At 46.4% G+C, this 21,835-nt stretch overlaps 1 protein-coding gene across 1 annotated transcript in view; it reads left to right on the plus strand.

The window, feature by feature from the left end:
- Positions 1-18,117, plus strand: part of LOC126540942 (uncharacterized) — a 32,705-nt gene extending 14,588 nt beyond the window's left edge. Inside the window, exons 2-5 of the mRNA XM_055076141.2 lie at positions 496-844; positions 1,686-1,918; positions 7,371-7,788; positions 16,917-18,117. Coding sequence (XP_054932116.1) covers positions 496-844; positions 1,686-1,918; positions 7,371-7,788; positions 16,917-17,211 — 1,295 coding nt within the window. The 3' untranslated portion in view covers positions 17,212-18,117. The remainder of the gene's footprint in view (positions 1-495; positions 845-1,685; positions 1,919-7,370; positions 7,789-16,916) is intronic.
- Positions 18,118-21,835: the final 3,718 nt, after the last annotated feature.

Below are 21,835 nucleotides of genomic sequence, written 5' to 3' on the forward strand. Positions count from 1 at the left end.
GTGGGGAAAGTAGCCCTTAAAAGCATCGATGTAAAAGAAGTGATGTTTCCGTAGTACAGCCGCCAATTTCCAATGTTGCGAGTTATTAGGAAGGCGAGCTTAAATAGCTGAAGTTAGAGCAGTGAATATGACAAAAGACAAGTAGGCTACCGAACTATACAAAGATAGCTCTGTTTCTACTCAGCGACGGCTTTGTCTTTCTCCCCTCTTCCCACGTTTTTAGTTCAGTTGTTCAAAGTTACCTTAGCCTATGAACCAATTTGCTCAGTTAAGTACTATTCTGAATGACGCGAGATGAGTTCGATGGCTAGTGAGACAGGAGCACAGTTATAAGACGGCACTCATAATTACCTGATAGATTTCATGCTCCATAGAACCTGGTTAATATAATGCACCTGTGCCCGAGAAGCTTTATAGATACACACTTTACATAGGTGCAACCTAAATGCCTAACTTACTAATCTTCCAATTTCGTTGCTTTATTTTTCTTCTCAGACCGCCAATGCGAGTACGGCGACACACTCTTCGACATCGGGCTAGCGAAGGTGCTGTCACTGCCATCCTTCGACGCATTTCCACTGGAAGATATCCGGCGCACGTTCACGAAGATATTTGACTTCCGTGTGCGGCTCTCGCAAGGAAAGCTCTGCGGCCTGTGGAATCTAAAGCGCTACTACCGAAACTTCATCAATGCTACCGACAGTGGTGTAACAGCCCTCTTACAAATCGAGGGGGGCCCGCTTGGCGTCACGTATGAAGGAACCGTCAACTCTATCCCTATAGACGCCCGCGTAGCGGTCGAAGTCTATATTCCCAGGATCGAGTTGTTAATCTACGTCGAGGAGTGAGTATGGTTACGTATAGACTCTGGTCTGGAGCAATGTCGCGCGTCTGCTGTATATTTCGTGCTAGATTTCTGTTATTACAGAAAGACTACTTGTGGAACAATCGGTCAAAGTCATTACATGTCAACAAGAGCGGAACGTTTCGGACGAAGTGGATGCATCTTGTGCCGTATTAGTACGCAGTAACGTCTTGATTCATAATCTAGTGAGGTATTCAAAAGTGAATAACGCATTTTTTTCTGTGAATTAGATATTGCAAGGAACTTCTTAATAGAAAAGACCATGAGCTGAGTCATTAGACAAATCAAATGGATGGTGTGGAAGTTTTCCCAATCCAGCTGAGAATCACCATTTTCCGAACAATTTGAAGTACCGAACTCTTTAAATGCGGCAATAGTGGCCTTTCACTGCACATACGCCCGATGCTGGCATTGTTCTGGGCGATGAAGCGTCATCTGCTATTCATAGGCAGAAATGGCGTCTCGCTACAGCTTGAAGCGCGAAAGAAAGCACTTCAGGGCGCATATGCCCCGTAGCTCGCCTACAATCACGAGCTCGAACATTTCGTAATAACGTGCGAATCAAATGTGCAGAAATTCCCTGTTTGCTGATTTCACTTTCTACAAGCCCCTCATGGTTGGGCAAGGTAAGACACGTGTTAGAGCTGCGTTTAATGCAGCATTGAGCACAGCATGCCCGCAGGCGAGTGACATGTGAACAGAACGTTTATCTTTATCGTTTGATTTTCGTCAATACACAACACGGACATTTACTACTTGCTGCCTCTTTTCACGCATGGAATGGGCCTCTTTTTTCACTCAACCACCCGGTCACTGTCAGGCCGTCTCCGAACAACCTAAAAGTCGCTGAACTACACTTCTGGGCTGCTCCAGTGACATTCAAGGCGCGTCAGCTCGACGGTACCAGCTTGATGTTCGACTTTCTGCACTGGCTCGCCGAAGGCTCCATCGAGAGGGCGCTTAACAGAAAGATGGGCGAGCTGGTGCTCGGATTTGTCCACCAGTTCTTGGGCCAGGTGCAGCTGTTCGCCACAAACGGAACGAAGATCGGAGGTGCGTTGTGCCAGCTTTTGTCTCGGTCGTGGTGATTGATGGCGCAAGAGCATCGGGCGCTAATGACCGCCAGAACTGCGTATTTAGCTAAGCACTAAAATACACTGCTTACAGTGGTGAAAAATTTACCTTTTTTTTTTTCTTTGGGGTAGCATGAATTACAGCTACGAGACTCAAAATGCTGACATTTCTGAGTGCAGTTAGCCTATTACACATCGGACTTGTGTAAAATATTGTTACGAGAACAGTTACTATTTACAAATTAGTATTATATGCAAAAGGTCAACAGCCGCAAGCAGCTGCTACGGATGCAAGGCTTTTGCATGCCCCTGGCATCTTCGTCGACGTCGTCGTCGGCCAGGCGATATTTGTAGCCCCTTCACTGCCTCATGGCAGTGCGATGGTCGGCGGCAACATACATTGACAGCCTATCGGTGAGGGTGTGGTTCATGCGCTGTGCGAGTCCATTCGTTTGCGGGTGGTAAGCGGTTGTGAGCTTGTGGTGGGTACAGCATGAGTGAATGATGTTCCCGTTGACGCGGGACAAAAAGTACCAGCTTTGCTCGGTAAGTAGCTGTCGCGGAGCACCATGGTGCAAGATGATGTCATACAGAAGAAAGTCTGTGGCGTCCGTAACGCAGTTCACTGGGGAGGGCGCGGATAACAGCGCATCGCGTGGAACAGTCAGTCGCAACGGCGACCCACTTGCTGTCTGATATCGAGGTTGAAAAGGGGTGCTGATGGTCGAGCCCAACGCGAAATAATGCTTGGGCTGGGATGTCAATAGGATGAATTAGACCGGCAGGAAGCATACCTGGGCGCTTGCCCCGTTGGCATTGTTCGCAGCGAGCGGCATATCGTTGCGCGAAGAGGTAGAGCGCAGGTCAGAATAACCGGCGCTTGACGCGATCCTAAGTACGGGTAACATGGTAGCCAGTGGTGGGCTCATCGTGAAGCTGGCTTTGCATAGCTGACCGCACATGGGCATGCACCACTAGAAGGCGGTCAGGGCAATTGGGGTGCGTAATATGTTATATTATAGGGTCTTATAAGGGCGGATGATGTATAGATGAGGAAATGTTTTCACTTACTGCATATTTTGTAGTTTATTCTGCAAAGCCAGGGCACAATTAAACGTGCACGTGCTTTAATATCGTAGACTATGAAAATGGCGTAAAATATACATTTGAAGGCTGATAGTTTCAACACTTCTTGCTAAAAAACATAGGTCGGTAACGTTGGTGACAGCGCCATTTGTCGCCCCTAGCTTCTACCATCAACCTAAATACTTGGGCTAGCACAGTCGGAAAATTCTTCGGTATGCTCACGCGAAAAACCTGTGACTATCGTTATTATGAAGACACATGGTATATCCGGTGATGGGGTAAATGACTAAATTAATGAAACGCGGAAAAATAAAAAAAATAAAGAAGTGACATTACACACAATCACCTGTTTACCTTCGCAATACAGCAATGCGAACTGCTGCTTCATAAGGTGTATTGACAGAATACTTACGGAGAAGTAGTGGAACCGCCCTCTGTAAGGTAATTTTGCCAGTATCACGATTCGCTCTTGCCATCTGTACAACACACTCAATCACTAATTTATTGATTTACATTTATTTGTTCTTGTGCGAAGAGGAGAGACAGGACAGCAAATGACTAGCAGCTTCACAGAGCTAGGGCCTTCTTTAAGATTCTTGTACGTTACGGCATGGTCAAAGCAGTGTTTCAGTCGTTATACTACTGAGACTTAAGTAATATTCGAGTTGAGATTAGGAAGCACAAAAGGAGTTGCACGGGCAGTGATGCGCCAAAGAAAATACAGGTGGTTTATGAGAGTAACAGAATAGGTGCTGAAGGAAAATAGATGCCGTCGATAACGGCATAGGATAACATCGATGGTAATCTAAGAATGGTGCATGCCAAACAGAAGGAATTGGCGTTCTCTTGAAGGATTCTTCAAGTGATTTGACATGATATGGGCGGTAGGTTAATGCTGCCACACTTAACCTGAACTAGAAGTGGCTAGCCTCATTTCTTACTCCTAAATAAGACCTGCCGTCAATTTAGTTTCAATTTTAATTGGAAAGCAAAATCAGTATACGCTCGTCGGGGGACGTAGAATACACGCAGTGCGCAAGGCACATCGGTATTAAGTTGTATCTATTGGTATTGCTTTCCAATTTCCCTTAAAACAGCTGCAGAAGTCTACCACCGATGAAGCTTAGCAAATAAAAATGAAGGTCTGAAATGTAAGATTCGTAAAAACTATGAAAAATAAATACTTACTACGCGACAAGTGCGAAAACGTACTGCGAAGTCAAGGACATTTGTTGTTTCCCACTTTATTGCTAAACCATGTTGCCTATGTTGTGTTGGATTTGTATTTATGCCGGCATAGCAAAATGATGTACCAGGATGGAAGTGGACGTAGTTCTTTCGAACCGATCGCTCAGCTAAGCCAGCATGTACCTAACATAGCTCGTGTTGGAAAGAATTGGGGAGTTGAGAGCTTTAGCTTGGCTGTACCTGCTGCTGGCACAGGGTTACCGTAGCAGACGCCAGAATGAACGGTGGCCGTGGCGTCTTCTGACACTTGGTCCAACTTCAACGCGTTTGAAACGCTTTTGTGTTGCTTGGGTGTTCTCGTCGAATAAAACTTGAGATAGGTACAGCTGGTTAAATAATTTTAACTCGTACTTTACAACAGTACTTGCAGGCAGAATGTGAAAGGTTAACGCAACAATCGCTTTACATACGCTTTGCTTAAACCTTGCACCCCAAGATCGCGCCATTGTGCTGGCAGCTATTTTTGTGCTTACGAGTGTCTCCATGGGAATTTAGGGCGCAGCCTCCTCTCCCAAGCGTATCACCCCTGAAGGAAGCTGAACGCCAGGCCGGGTTACTCTTGTGCCCATTTGCTCCAGTGGGTGCCCGGCGATGGTGGTAATCGAACCCAACACCATCCGCAACCGATGCGCGAGGTTGTGCTCATAGCATCGATCCATCCATATACTGACGAAAGGAAAAAAAATAATAAACAAATGTGTAAAAACATGGTTGGACGAAAAGCATGTATCCCACCTATTTAACTCAATCCAGGCTTGCTGGCAATTTGTCATCATCCCGTTTCAGAGCGGACGTCAATAAATCACCATCGTCACTACCTCTGAGCTCACTGAATAACTTCGAGGACGCTTAAGCTTCTCCTTTAACAGTAGAGCGCAATAGCATTCAATGATACCTGACTGCTTTTCACGCTTCACGGCAACTGCAGCTTTGGTAACCGTAATCTTTACCAGCAAACGCTGGCAGCGAACGCTGTGCACGAAGGCGAGCTTTGGTAAAAATGTAGCCTCTTGAGTAGGCCGCGGATCCGAGCGCCATCTTCATGGTACGGCAAAAAACCGGGCGCGCGGCTATCTTAATGCTAGAAACGCTGGAAAAGGGGTTTGTTTGAGTTTCCCCGTCACAGAATTGTTTTCTGGTACATATGTGGTGTGCAAGATTTACTTTGTGATCTTTCGGATGCATTTTACTATTAGAAATTGTTTCAGTAACGTCCTTGCGCTACACAGAGGGCCTGTGTGGTTGGGTAAGCGTGGTTCAGAATAATTTTTCGATCACAAGACGTTGGATGTCGTACGCAGGACGCCGGATTCTCTGCGACACGGATTCCTTAACGCTGACGCGATAAAAAACTAATGGCAACGACATTCTTTCCTCTAATGTTACACTCCAATTTGTCACCGTGCAAGAGAGCAAGAGCAGGCGAAAAGGTCCGCGGCTTATCCGCCAGTCCCATTGGTGGAGCGATGTCACGTGATGGCGCGAGCACCGTTTCCTCGGAAGCGGCTGTTGTTTTCTTGTGTGGGTTTTTTTTTTGTTTTTTTTTGCTGTGACTTGCACTGATGCCGTCGCAGTTACACCTAACCGCACTCCGCAACGCGATAGTTAAGATCGACAAGAGGTATAGAGGGGGGGAGGCGCCAGCCTATGTGAACGTCTCTGGTGGACCGCTGTTCTGCAAATAATACGCTCACTTTCTGGTTCTAGCTTTCCTGTGTGCGCATTAAGTTTCACGCAATATCGACATAGAGGAGACGTTGACCTTGGTGGCGCAATCTTGTGGCGCAATGTTTAACCGGAAAGAGAGAGTGAGAGAGATGCAAATGAGAGAAAGGCAGGGAGGTTAACCAGACTTAAAACCTCCGGTTTGCTACCCTGCACTAGGGGAAGGGAAAGGGGAAGTAAAGACGGAAAGAAGAGCGCGACAAAAATAAAAGCGTGAGAAAAAAAATATGAAAAGGGATGAAATGGGGTCATTAAAGTCTTTCTAATAGGCCACTGTCACGTAGAAAAGTCAACAAAGCCTTGACAGACTTTTGCTGCGACGACAGTTCACGTCGGCATTCCAAAACTGACTGTTCTGAAAGTGGGCTGTCGTCAAGGCGTGCCAACGCGGTCGCTAGTGACAGCCGGTGCGCGCTGTATTGAGGACAGTGGCACAAAGAGCTTCTGTTATAGGGACCAGACCGACTCCTTCCGCACCGGTGCTATGTGGAAGCAGTGACATAAAACTTCGCATGAAGCTCATTTTTCTACTATTCCGATAGAAATTTTGTGAACCCTGCAGGCTCTACATCGGCGTTGGCGTCGGCGTAGCCGTGGTGTTTCGTATAAATCCCAAGTGCGGTAAGATCGTCGCCGCGTGCCGTATGCTGTATGTGCGTGTGCAAGCGAGCGAAGGTGAGCCGACGATTGCGGCGCAATCTTGCGCGCGCAAAATAGGAAAGCGGGGACGAAGCGCGCCGTCTTCCGTCGTGCGCAAGGCACCGATTATGTGTGTGTGGGGGAGGGGGGGGGGGAGGAGGGAGGTTATACTCCGGCGGCGGCTGCATATGGTGTAGCCGCACGGGCCCTATCTTCAAAGCAATGTACGATGGGGACAGAGTGCGCTGAGTGCTGATAGCTTCGTTTGCGCTGTGTTCTCGCCGCTTAGTTTTCGTTGAAGCTAGAGGCAGCAATATCGGTTCGTTCGGCCTGCTGCCGCGGTTCCTCATTCCAGCGTTTTGATAGCGAGTGTGCGCGGTCATCGAGGGAGGTGTTTTCATATTTGCTTGTGCGCGCGTGGCACCTTGCTTGTTAATAAGGAACCGGATGTTTACAAGTTTATACGGCCGATAACACTATTATCTTTACTTTGTATAGGTGTCTGTTAATTTGCTATCGCAATCTATGCTTCCCCTTGTGTGCGAAACTACCATTGCTTTTTTTATATAAAAACACTCATATGTATCGTCAGAACGTGCCTATCGCGTTGGGGTTATAGAAAGCATCACAAAATGTCGCTATTGCCATGGCTACCGCTGTTCCCGTCTTAGCTAAGAAAGCATTCTTTGAGTGATAAAGCGGCTGGACAGTCATTCTTTTCTTCTTCCTTTCAGACGTAAAGAAACCACGAGGCGACCCTGTCCTAGTTCCAGTGTGGATTATGCCTGATCATGCTTTTAACTCCCCTTTGGGCCCTTGGCAGGAGCCGAGAAAATGGGGCATTTTCGACTACTGCATCAAGCGAATGATACTCGCTTCAAAGCTCGACCCAGCTGTGTTCACTGACGTGGACGACGTCACCTGGGATGGCTGGCACTTCCAAATATCCAGCGTGACCATAGATGGACTCGCAAACCTTGGTCGAGGAGGCGACAACTACGCCGTGACCGAGCGCTGCGGCATCAGCGCTCGTGTAGCAATCGCAATCAATTACATCAGAGTCAAATTATACGCCACCACGGTGAACCCACTTCTGCGGCTGAGAATGGACGTGCGAATCACTGCAGTTGACGTGGTACTCAAGGTGAAAGAGTGAGCATCATTTCACACCATTTACGTTGCGATAAACACGTTGAAGTGAAATCCTAACCCGTTATATACGAATGAGGAAAAAAAACTTTCGCTGCATACATCTAATTTTTCATAATTTCATTTTTGTCACTAGAAATGAACTTATTTCGATGAAGATTCAGTGGTTCTCAATTGCCTCGCTATAAGCAAGGTGTAACAATTTCCCATAATATTTCATACCTGCAGAAAGACGGCATTCTGTAGCAGGCTCGTAGCCAGGGGGGGGGGGGGAGGGGGGAAGCGAAGGTGCCATTACTCTTCTTTAAGCTGTTTCCTGTGCTTAGCATACTAATACTGTTACCTTGAGCAAGCCCTTGATCTGCCTGAAGGCACGTACTATATTGTACTTGTCGGGGGCGGGCTCGCGAAGGATATGCGCCTTCGTCCATAGGCGACGTGCCCGGCATAAAAGGGTCGACTGGGCTGAAGCGCGGTTAAACCCCTCCCCCGAGTCCCCCTGGGCTGTGTCGCTATTCTCTTGGTAATATTCTCTCACAATCTGCGCCAAATTTGACCACATTGCCGACATATCACCAGTTGCAGTTTCATGAGTTCTCCATGAAGCTGCTGTCCATACGACGCCAGTTTTTCTACTTTCTTAGCAAACTGTGTCGATGTGACTTGGTTGCCCATATAGTGCTGCGTTACCCACTTTTGCGCTTGAGCGCGCATGGATGTGCCTTCTAACAACTAGAGAAACGGCCTTATGAATAGAAAGAAATCTGCACGGTCGTCTTGCTGTACGCGATGTCTGACGACTGTGTTGCGTATATCGCACGGACATTCGAGACCTATTTGTTAAAACAACTCACTAAGCGACGGGTGAGCAACTCAAAGTCTATAGACAACTCAAACAGAACCCCACAATTATAACACGAGAGGCAGTGTGCAGCAGGCCAGTGTCAGTCATTACAGGCATTATGGGCGTGGTTGTATTTAGTATAAGCAAACGCTGAAAGCGAAAAGTTAGGTTTCCAGAGCCAAAATTTAGAGTTAGAAAGGTGCCTACGCCAGCCGTTCCGAACTTTACCTATATGTACTTAATTATTTTACACCAGATTTTTGTTTCCTGAAACTGTGGGATGTGTTCGATGCAATGTTGACGAAAATTGCTTTTCTGAGAAGATTAGATGCGTTGCAAATAATGACTTAACTCTTCATTTTTTCCACTTCTTTGACAGTTATGCAAGGATCTTGGTAGGCTTTGACGCTGATCCAGATGAGCTACAAGATCAGCATTGCATATATATTTTGCAAAGGGGGTTTATTCGGCTCGTAGAGCAGCAGCGACAAACTCAGCACCAGCAGGTAGGGCGCAGCCAGGGAACGAACTGGGTACGAGCCACGCGATGGCAACGGGGCTTTTCAGCCTGCCGATCTTCGTCATAGTCACCCCCGGAATTGAAGTGTAGCCATCCTGGCCTCCTAGGAAGATGTGGGCGGATCGTAATACTGCTTCAGCCGGTCAATGTGCACAGTCTCTCGCCCCCGACGACGCAGATCGGGAGATGGCGATACGGGTTCGACCACGTAGTTCACTGGTGATGTTTGTGCAACCACGCGGTAGGGCCCGTGGTACTTCGGGAGGAGCTTGGACGAAAGGCCAGGAGCAGCAACAGGCGGAACCCAAAGCCACACGAGTGAGTCGACGGGGAAGGGGTGAGGGGGAGGATTGAGGTCATGGCGTTCTTTTTGGCGGCACTGTTGAGCAGACGTCAAAGAACGGGCCAGTTGTCGGCATTTCTCGGCGTGCTTAGCAACCGCAGAAACAGGTGAGCATTCAGCAGGGTCCGGCCGGTACGGGAGAAACGTATCAGTGGTGCTGGAGGGATGGCGGCCGTAAAGCAGAAAGAATGGTGAGAATCCGGTAGTGGCTTGAGAGGCAGTGTTATATGCGTAAGTGACGAACCGAAGTACAAGGTCCCATTTGGAGTGGTCAGATGCAACATACATCGATAGCATGTCACCAAGAGTTCTGTTGAATCGTTCTGTTAAGCCATTGGTCTGTGGATGATAAGCAGTAGTAGTGCGGGGAATAATTTGGCACTCAGATAGGAGTGACTGCAGGACACCCGAGAGGAATACGCGGCCCCAATCGCTCAACAGTTCACGAGGTGCGCCATGGCGGAGAACGAAGTTGTTTAGAATGAACGAGGCGATGTCTTTGCTGATGCGGCAGGCAAGGCAGCGGTTTCAGCATACCGTGTCAAATGATCTACAGCGACAACAATCGATCGGTTGCCAGCGCCAGTAGATGGAAGAGGCCCGTATATATGAAACTTTGAGGGAGAAAATAGGTAATATGCAAAGAAGATTCAAAGTGTAGAGACAAATTACATTCCTTAGTAGTTAGCAAATTACATGTTCAGATTATACGTAGCATAATAACCGTTTTCGGAAAAACAAGGAATGTAACGTGCTCCCCTGGCGTAACTGTAGACTCCACCAAGATCACATCTGGTGAAAATGGGGGTAATATTAGGGAAGCTTAAGCCTATTCTAGAAAAGTTAAATTTGTTTTGAGGAATTACTGCGATTGCGAAATTTCTTTAGCCAGAGTCCCAATGTGCTAAATGCTGAAAGGCTTTAAACGGAGCGCTGATATACAAGAAACGTTCCAAATGTGGGATTAATTTAGTGGCAACTAAACCTGTCATCGCATTTCTTGAAAAAATAAACTTCGCAGGAAATTCGGTTGTAATTCCGGAAGGTAACGCACATCTGCATTTTTATGGGTATAGTACTATTTGCCTACTTCAGCCAGTATCTATCTATCTATCTATCTATCTATCTATCTATCTATCTATCCATCTATCTATCTATCTATCTATCTATCTATCTATCTATCTATCTAATTACCTGCCTGCGTGCCTGCCTGCCTGCCTGCCTACCTACCTGCCTACCTACCTACCTACCTACCTACCTTAGCCAACCGGACGTTATTCTGGTTAACCTCCCTGCCTTCTACATTTCTCTTTCCTCCTCCACATCCTACCTACCTACCTACCTACCTACCTACTTACCTACCTACCTACCTACCTACCTACCTACCTACCTACCTACCTACCCACCCACCCACCCAACCTCTTACCCCGGCACGGTTGCCCAAGTTTTCTACGAGCTAAGGCCACTGCGTTTTTGCTCGAGGTCGTAATGCCATCTTAATCCTTCCATCGTCGTCATTCTAGCTTCGTCATTTCATTCTCGCCATGTAGTTGTCGTCGAGCCTTCTACACCGACACAGTCGCCAAAGTTGTCTAATACCTTGGCTCACTAAGTACGTCCGCATGCTCATGATGCCACCGGGGTCGTTACATCGTCGTCATTCCAATTTTTCATTCAACTCTCGTCATGCCGTCGTGTTCACGCCGTCCTCCTTATGTTATCGTCGTCATACAGTCGTCATACATTCGTTCTCACACAGCCATCGGAATGCTGTCGTGGTTACGTCACCGTCACGCCACTTATTTTCATCGGGTTCTCGTCATGCCGTCGTCGTCAGGCCAGCGTCGTCATACAGGATACGTGATGTAGCCTTGGTTAGACCATTGTCATCATAAACTCTCCGTGATACCATTGTCCTTATAACATCCTCGTCATTGTGTCGTCATTTACAATCATTCTCATGCATTCGTTATCATACCGTTGTTGTGAAGCCGTTGTCGTTCCATCGACGCCATACTTAGTCATCCGACTCTCTTCATGCCGTCTTCGTCGTACTACCTTCGTCATTCTATATAAATCTCTTTTCGCCATTCTGCGGTATTCAAGTTACCGTCATTCCATCGGTACAATGCCGCCGATGTCATGCGATCGTCGTCATTGTGTCGTCGTCAGGCCACCGTTATCGTGCAACAGTTTTCAGAACGTTAGTATTATGGCGTCGTGGTTGTGCCATTGCTGTCATTTCGACTTCGTCATTTGATTTTCCTCATGCCGTCGCTTTCACTTTATTTTTCGTCCTATATTTGTCTCTACCCCGTCCTCCTCACGGCGTTGTCACGTCTCTATCGTTATATAAACGTAATTTCTTAGGCATCATCCCGTCATTGTCGTCATGCCGTCCTTGTTATAGCACCTGTGTCGATCCAGCCACGCCACGCCGTTTTCGTCATCTAATCGTGATCACTGCGTTGTCGTGATCTGACCATGTTCATCATAGGCCTTGGCAAGCGATTCCCATAGCAAAATGGTACGATACTAATTTATGTCGCATATAGCCAAAGCAATGGAAGTCTCAGAATGAAAGCTAAAGATCGTTAATAACCTGGACCGCGGTTGTGTGGTATGTCGCTACATAGCCCGAGAGAGAGAAAGAGAGAAACAACATTATCTAGCCGAGCTCGACATCTTCTTAGACGCCGTCGATGGATGTTGTTCCCTCTTCACGGGACCCATATGCTTCCCTAGCCGCCTGGCCTCTGGAGATTAGGACGAGCTGGTCTTTCAGGGCGGGGCTGGTTAGCAAGGTCTCCCATCACTCGGTAAGGGTGGATGAGGGATGGGTAGGGCCTTGACGAAATCGCATACTCCAATGACGTGTTAGAGCGTGCCTAACTGAGTGTTGCAGTAATTACATTCCTTCTCGTACCTTTCCGGGTACATCTTGTTTTGAAGGTAAGGGTGCGGAAAGGATCGTGCCTGTATCTGCCTGTAGATCGCTTGCTGTTCTCTAAGCGATTTGTGAGGATCGAGTAACGGCGCTTGTCCGTCTTGCAATGGTTTGTAATGTCCCTATAACTAATTATGGACTGTGGCTCACCTTCCTCTACCCGGTGTTTCATCTCTCGGGCGAACTGGTGGGCAAGTTCGTTGCCATCCAGCCCAGAATGAGCCGGTGTCCATATCAACTCAAGTTTCCTTTCAGGTGAGTTGATATGGACACCGGCTCACTCTGGGCTGGGGGGCAACAAAATTGCCATAGCCCAATGCTATTCGCATTAAGATCGATCGTTATGGTACGATGGGTCCTGTTGTAATTTTAAGGTGAAAGCCTTTCTGTGCTCATGCTGAAGTTTGTGTCAGCAGAGCTGGCCGCCGGAGTGTCCGCCGAAGCGTCATCACGCCATATAAGGCAGATTAAAGAGAGATTAAAGAATGAAAAATGATTGATAGTGGCAGTTAGTGAATGATAACGTTATAATAGAGATTGGAAGACGTTATTATTGACTAGTAATGACGAATAATGACTACTGATGACTTGTAATAACTACTAATGACTCCGAAATGATCCTTATGTCTGACGACGGCTTGTAACGATGAGAATTGATAAGAAATGGCTACAAATGTCTACTATTGAGTAGTAATGACTAAAATGATTTGCAATGACTACTAACGACTACGAAATGACCAATATGTCTAACAACGGCTTGCAATGACCATCATCGTCATCATCCTCAGCCTGTTTTATGTCCACTGCAGGACGAACGCCTCTCCCTGCGATCTCCAATTACCCCTGGCCTGCGCCAACCGATTCCAACTAGCGCCCGCGACTTTCCTAAATTCATCGCTCCATGCACCTAGTATTCTGTCGACCTCGATTGCGTTTTCCTTCTCTTGGTGCCCATTCTTTGACCCTAATGATCCAACGGTTATCTAACCTGACTACAACTGATTAAAATGAATAAAAATGCTTACTAGTAAGCACAAGTGATTAATAATGACTTGTAATGACTAGTAATGACTATGAAATGACCAATATGTCTAACGATAACTTGTAACAACTACAACCGATTAGAAATTACTAAAGATGTCTAGTAATGAGCAGTAACGACTCAGAATGACTAAAATGACTACTAATGACTGCGAAATGTCCAATATATCTAACAACGAATGGTAATGGCTACAATTTATTAGAAAGAACTAAATATGCTTAATAATGACCACTAATTACTAATAATGACTGAAATGACTACTGATGACAATGATATGACCAACATGTCTAACGACGGCTTGCAATGACACAATTGATTACAAATGTGTACTAATGCTTACTACTGAGCAGTAATGACTAATAATGAATGAAATGACTGGCAATGACTAGTAATAGCTGCTAATGACCAATATGTCTAACGACGAATTGTAGCGACTGCAACTGATTACAAATGACTCAAAGTGCTTACTAACGAGGCGATCGATAAGAGGAGGAACAGTAGGTTTTCGACGTTCACCTCTTAAAAAAGATCTTAAGAGACCCTGTCATTTTTTTGGTCTAGGTTTTTACCATGTGCCTTCACGTACCGTGAATCCCTACACCTGTTATTCAGCTTCCGCTTGTTTTCAAAAACGTGGGACCTTTAGGTGTAAATTACGTAACAACCATGCAAGAACCTCGTGAGTACAGGGAAGGAGCGCATCTGCCGACAACTTTTTTTTTTACTCAAGTAATGATTAGTTGGCGATTTTAACAGGCGCAAGGTGCCGCTCATACCTCAGTAAAGATGATCCTCAGCTCTGGATGGAGACACTCGCTGCTTTCACGAAAAGAAGTATATGCTACTTTCGATCATTAATGCTTCGAATTACGCCAGGTGAGATGAAATACTTTCCTAAGCGAACATTATTTGCAAGAAAAACTAAATGTTTATTCGTAAAGTTGAAGCGAATCGTCGATAACCGTAGTGCAGTGTTCGAAGTATTCCTTCGAACTACCTGATTACACAAGCGAAAGCGCCAGGCGAGGCTCCTTGGTCAATCCCTGTTGTGATTTAAAAGCGTGGCGTAATGTGAAGCAGCCGTTGCACTCCTCACTTTCCACAATCTTATTGCGTTTCACGGCGAGTGAATTCCGATTTATCCACAGCCACTTAAGCAGCAGGCGCGAGATGAACCACTTTATCAAGCCGCATAGCCAATTATTTCGCCTTACGTGCTTTTAAAGATGAGAAATACGAAACTAGACCTTTATGGCGATACATTCATTTTTTTTAATGTAAAGATGTGCTGCAATATGTGTTACTAAGTAATTAGTGTAATTAGTTTATTTATTCAATGTATATCATTGCTGTTTCTTCCAAATTATGTTAGTTTAGGCAGGTTGTTTTTCTGTAGCAACTTGATTTGTGTAACTGCTGTGTGCTTTAAGAAAGGCTATGGAATCTAACAAAAACACACGTACTCGCAGTTACTTTATCATGGCAGCTAACAGCTCTTCTGACCAGGACCCACGGCAGGGAAAATATGTCCATGCACCCATATAAACTGCACAATGATATATTGTGCGGCATGCGAAACACTGCTCCATCTAGGCAGATATAGCGGCTACGAGTTAGTGCACCCAGCGGTTTGGGTTGCATGACTGTCTGGAGAAAAGTTCGTGGAAATCTGTGCTACCTTAGCAATACTGTGCCCATGACACTAATGACAATATGGCGCGACAGGTACGGTGACGCTCTCGCCGCGTATCCCTCTCCCTCGCTGCACCGCTCCATACACCTTCGCTTCCTTTGAAGAACGTCACACTAAGCCACGTTGTCAGAGTGCTGCACCTTTGCACTGTCCAATGTAGCACGTCACGACTCAAAGAGATATTGATATTTTGCGTAGACAGAAATATTCCTTCATTATAAAGAGTACTTGTTAGCAATGTCCTTTAGCAGAAAAATGCCAGCGAAAGAGAAGTTGAGACGAAATACTAACGACAGCTACAGAAAATTTCAAGGTAGGATGCCCGACTTGCCACCAAGCTTATTAAAACAAATTCGACTATTCCCACTATGCTGAATTTCCTGGTTTTTAAATGCGTAACCACTTCTATGCCCACCCAACGAGGAGACCCGCCCGTCCGCCACGTAAGACGATCACTTTCAACATAGGGCCTGCAGCAGCGAACGAATTGACCCTCACGCTGCCTCTCGCTTCAACGCGAACTAAGCGGTGTCCCCATGGCAGATCGCTTTCGAAATAGGGCTCGCGCGTCTCGCTTCACGGCCATCTAGACGGCGACAGAAAACCGTAGACAAAGCTATCAGCGCTCGTCGCACTCCATCGCCATCGCAGATCGCTTTGAAGATAGGGCACGCGCCAGCGCCACCATAATGGCTCGACGCCGATCGATAAGGCGCTGAAGCGCGAGAACGGCTTATAATGATTGGAACGTCATCAACGCACCTGATGCCGCCACCTGCAGTAGTTTGCTTGCGTCATCAATTCACCTTGCGCCGTCGCCAGCAGCAGTTCGTGTCGCCTCATTGCTGTCGCTTATATTGGTCGGATAAATTTTTTTAACATCGATAATGATACTGGGCTTCGTGGAGATGAGCAAGTGACATAATGCTCACGCATGCAAAGACAACTCCAAGAGGAATTTCTGCGTGAATTATTTTTTCGTTTCAAATCACGACCGTTTCCGCTTTGCTGGCAATAGCATGACGGGAAAGAGGTCCAGCCGCGTGGAAGAAAGAACCCTTCTTTAAGTTGCAAGGAAATCTGCAGCTTAGTTCTGTAACTTGGAAGGAAATCGGCTGCCTCATCGGGAAGGTGTAATAACACAACCGCTTCATGATTTTGCACGCCCATTGGCAACAATGAGCCTGCAGTCCCTTGAAACTTCTGAATCAGCGTACAGAATAAGAGAACACACAAAAAATCAGCCTGATTGCCGAAAAGAAATCATTTTCTCAAGTCAGCAGGACGTAGACGTCCTATAATGGGTTTCTGAATAAAGAAAAAACATTTATCGTGCTTGAAGTGCAAATAATAATGATTTTGCATGTATTCTACGGCAAAATACATTTGTATACTTCTGATCAAGCATTGATAATAATTGTAGAAAATTTGCCGAACTCGTTGCGTTGCCGTTGCGTTTTATCGCAAATCTATGGTTCGCCTCACCTGCGCTTCTCACCCCTTCAATATAGGAGGCACCAACTGGTCCCCTGTGGTAATCAGTCTAACGGTCCATAGCTTCAGAATCGCTACATCTGCTTTTGAAGGAAGGAAACTGGAAGTACTTGCATGCAACGTTCTGGCGCTGCTAAGCTAGCGCCAGTAATGTTTTTGCTGCGGTATCATCATCGCCGCTGCAAAAGAAACGACCACGCTATAGGATTGTATTAATTTTGGTTTGTTTCTCTTCTTTTTTGTTCTAGAACAAACAAGACAATCGAGATTGAAGACTACCAGCTCACGTTTCCGGTACCTGTGGAGTATGACGTCTACGTACTTACACCCATTATTGGCCCACTGTTTGAACTGTTTAACGGATACATGCAGAGACACTTAACTGAAGACGAGGCTAACAAACTGGAAGACCACTCGCGGAAGTATGTGGAGCGAGCCATAGGGACAGTGACAGAATTCATCAAGGATCCAGCTCCTTGGATGCCATGGAACAACTCCATCATTGACGCTTATCGCGCATACCGTGAGCAGCACAGAAGTTAGTTGCCATAGGAGCCTTAGAGCTTTTAGTTTCTTTGTTTGCAGCTTCCTGATTCCTTCTGACTGCAAATAAAGAAAGATGTAGCGCTAGTCTTATCCACGTAAAAAAAATATTTCTACCAAGCTTCCGTACCTATCATGTATCACCCGTGCCTAGTGTATCGCACGTGCTGTACTTCCTTTCCTATGCCACAGAAATCCAGGCGCTGGGCTGTGAAGGGCGCGTGCTGGGCTGTGATAGTGTGAAAATTACAATCGTCTATAGTCGGAAGACAGCGCTTGAAGCTGGCATCTCAACGCTCGCCTGCAGAATGGCTCCAAAGCGTGCACTCGGTGTCTAGGACACCCAGGCCCCACAGAAGCGTCGCGCGTAACAGGAGCGTCTTCGCTATGCAGCGAAACGTGGTGGAGACAGCGAATGTATGCTTGCTCGAGCATGTGAGGCAAACCAATGAGGCGTGACGGCCATGAAAGACGACGAGCGTCGGGAATACTAGTACCAGAAACGAGAAGCGCAACAACAACGCGTGGAGGACATGGAAGCTGAAGAGCGTGCTGAGCATCACAACCAAAAGTGACAAGCAGAACCATAATTATCGTCAATGAGAGCAAACAGCATCGAAAGCTTCGCTCACATCGATTCCTATTGTGCGTGGGTTCTGCATTTTTTTTTACTCGAGCAATTTTTCGTTGTTTTTGTTCTAACTAATCTACTTCTCATGGCCAGAAATATATGCGACCAACTTGTTCTTATTTTTCTTGATGTGAAATTGTGTTAGCCGTTTTTATATATCAGGTTTGGTTATATTCCGCACATTTCTCTATCACCTGATTGATAGTGTGAATATGGTTTATTGTTGAGTAGCCTTTACGGAATCCTGCCTCACCCATTGGTTGACAGAAGTCTAAGGTGTTGCTAGTTCTGTTTGCGATTACCTTAGTAAATACATTGTAGGCTTAGTAACATTGTAAATACTGTGTATGTATATATATATATATATATATATATATATATATATATATATATATATATATATATATATATATATATATATATATATATATATATATATTACTACTGTATAGGAGTCTGCGTGCTCTTGCATACGCAACTTGTAGAAGTCGGCGTGTTTGCCTTGTGCCAGGATGCTGCCGTTTTTTTTTTTGCGACTACAGGGAACTGAGCGCATCGGATTCCAGAGCAAGATATCGCCGTTTCAGGGCTGATACTAACAGGGGTCAGCGTTTGCGCTTCTCAGCTGTCATGTTATTTGAGTCAGGAAGACAAACGTCTCGTTCACAGCCTGCTTATAAGAAAGTCGTTAAATAGTGATTGAGCTCCGCTTTATGTGTTGCAGTGGTTACGAATTCGTGCTATGTGCTGATTCCTAGTTACACAAGGCGAGGAAGTGTACCGCAAAAACTGAGGCATACAAAATCGGAGTTCGCCATTGCCAGTGTTTGGTTGGTTGGTTTCTTTCTTCATTTATTAAGATGACTACATGCGTCCAGAGTGCATTGTAGCAGCGGCGGCACACTACAGGACGAAAAAAAAAAGAATCTTAAATGCTGTACAACCGAAACAAAAATCGAACATGAGTTTGAGTAAGAGTTTGACGGCACGTGTCAACCAAATTATAAAGACACGTGACAAGAGGTGCACTGGACATAGTTTAACACTTCTGCATCATGACTGTGTTTTATAGAAATATCGCTTGAGTATAAAGTGGCAAAAGATTAACTGGACGGTGCAACAACAGCATTAGGTAAGTTTCTCCACTCACGCATTGTGTGAGTGGAAAAGAAAAAGTCGCAGTTTCGCCCGAAAGGCGAAGCACCGTGGGCAATAGCAAATTAGTGGACGGCGATACGAAGTAAGGATAGTAGTTTTGTCGGCCGTATAAATTTGTAAACGTGGGCATGCTCACTAAATTAACAAGAATGGTGCCACGCGCGCGAGAGCAAAGATGAATCCACCTCACTCGATGACCCCGAAAACGCTGTCAAAACGCTGAAGTGAGGAAGTGCGGCAGCAGCAATGAACGAATTTACCTTCGTGTTGAGCCTCGCACCAACTTGAACTAAGCCGCGCAAATGCAGCTCGCGGCTCATTCTGTCCCCATCGCTGATGGCTTGCGAGATACAGCGGCCCCGGCAGGCGAGCGCGGCCTCCTGGGCCGCCCGGAGAAGAACGCGCCCCACTCCCTACCCTCCCCCACAGCCTTGGGCGCGACGGAAGACAGCGGGGTTTCGTACCCGCTTCCCTCGAGCGCGCAAGATTGAGCCGCGATCGCCCGCTCAGCCGCGCACGCTGTCACTCGCACATGCCGTGTACGGCGCATGGGGACGATTTCATCGCTCTTGGACTTTGCACGGAGCCTCACGGCGACGGCAACAGCGACGGCAGAAATTTGCCTGGAATTTCCATATAATTGCTATCGCGATAAAATGATTATCCGAATGCTGCAGTGCGGCACAGAACTCTGATTTTCTTAACATTATTCCTCCTTTGGGAATAGTATGAAGTAGGCGTCAAGAACATCTGGATATCGATGACGAGGTTGGCACAGGCTAACTGGTTGAAAAGCAACGACAGGTTGCTAATGAATCCTAAAAAATACACATTTATTAAGAGTGGTAACCCTAACCTTATTACCGAATGATTTAGGGGTTTTCTCCGCCGTCTAATGGACAGCATCAATATATTATTACTTGTAGCGTCGCAACCTTTCGCCTTAGCGCTTATCGAAGCGCTTTGTATCAGTGCACCTATCCTCCCCTACGACCAGCGCCGCTACTACAAGGCCCTGAATTCGCGGAATAGTTTAAGCTTTTTGCGAGGACTCGAACTGTGGATGTACACACTCGCTCCTCACCACAGGCGAGTGTGAGAGATTGGGAGATACGGCCCTCAGATTCGATGCACCATTGGGACACATCTCGCGCCTCTCGGTAACTGCACCCAAAATAACGCAGTACGAGCAGCGCTCGTACTTGTTACCGCTGCACACTCCTCTACTCCACCTACAGTTAATGAAACAGCCGTCGCACTTTAGCAGGTAGGAAGTATATAAAAAAATGGAGGACGCTTAAGCTTCGCCTTCAAGAGTGGACGTGATAGCGTTATCGCACCCCGTTCGCACCGCCCACTCAAAACGATCTACGCGAGCCAAACGTCGTGATCGGCACGGACAGACGGGCCGCGACGCGCGATGAAGGCGGACGCGATTATGGGGCTAGTGGCGCGCCACGTGTCGGTGCAGCGCCGTACATTGCGAGGAGGGGTCTTCTTTGTTTGCCGCAGGATGGCTCTGCGTGTGCGAAGAGCGCAGATGAAATGTAGCGGAAACCTACTTCGCTACTCCTGTAACTGCGGCTTCTGTAATTTACGTGCTCATAATTACCGATATACACCACAGTATAACTTTCTACGGCACGTTTCTGAGGAAACACCGCATTGAGTAGAGGCGCTTTTCTCCCGTTTGGAACTGCCGAACTCGTTGCTGAGTGGGTCAAAATGTTTAGGGCTTTGGCACGGGAATTGGCCAGATGCACCAGAAGTCTTTTGCAAAATGCAGTGGAGTGTATTACCCGGCACTTATCTTGGGGTTCCGCTCAGTGCCTACCGTGAGCCAATCGAATACTGGACGAGCGAGAGAGACGGAATGAAAGAGCAAACTAACAAATGGGGAGGCCACAACTTTTCGATGTTTGCTAGGGCCAAAGTATGTAATATCTTTTTAGTAGCTAAAGTGTTCAACGTCCTGCAGGTGCTATGCATGAACCGATCTTCAATTGAAAAAATACACATTGTGTTTGCAGAGTTTATTTGGGGTTCGGTGTGGGAACGCACGAGCAGAAGTAATTTGTTTCACACATTGCGCAATGGGGGACTTGGTTTAACGCATTTGTTTTTCAAGCAACTTGTATCGAGATTTGTTTTCTTCCGCGACCAAAGCGATGGGTTTCTGCGGACGGTAATCCAAGTGAGATTGCGCGATGCTTTGCCCGATTTTCTTGTATCGTGGCACGCAATCAAACCGATGGCCCTAAAGGGCTATCTGCGTGAAGTTTCCATGGCGATACGTCTTCTAAACGCTTGTTTTTCGAAAGACTACTTGTTTGCAGTCTCACGAAAACAATTGTATAAGGATCTTGTTGAAGTGTTTGTACCTACACCAGTGTATCGTTCTATGTATTACTTAGGGCCTGAACGAGATGTTTTCAAGCGAGTCAATAATATGCCTGTACGAGCTAACACAAAATCATTCTATTTCAAACTGCATACCGGCACACTGCCTGTTAAGCCATGGCTAAGAAGCAAGGGCTTGTTTGTCCCATGGTCAGACAACTGTCTTATATGTAACAAGGAAGAAACTGTCGAACATATTTTTCTTGACTGCCACGATGCCCGCTTTCTTTGGGACATCCTGCAAAGAACATTAAAAAAGGAGCTTCCTTTCACTGTGTTCGGAATAAGGTTTTTGCCATGTGCTGAACCTGACGGTGTGCCGGTGGACATGTTGATGCTATTGTGTATGCAAAGTGTGTGGCGAACTCGTATGGCTGTACGCAATGTTGATGTTGATGCAAGGTCAGCAATGTATTATTTTACTGAGAACGTTAA

Source organism: Dermacentor andersoni, chromosome 2, assembly GCF_023375885.2.
Source record: "Dermacentor andersoni chromosome 2, qqDerAnde1_hic_scaffold, whole genome shotgun sequence".
Taxonomy (NCBI): domain Eukaryota; kingdom Metazoa; phylum Arthropoda; class Arachnida; order Ixodida; family Ixodidae; genus Dermacentor; species Dermacentor andersoni.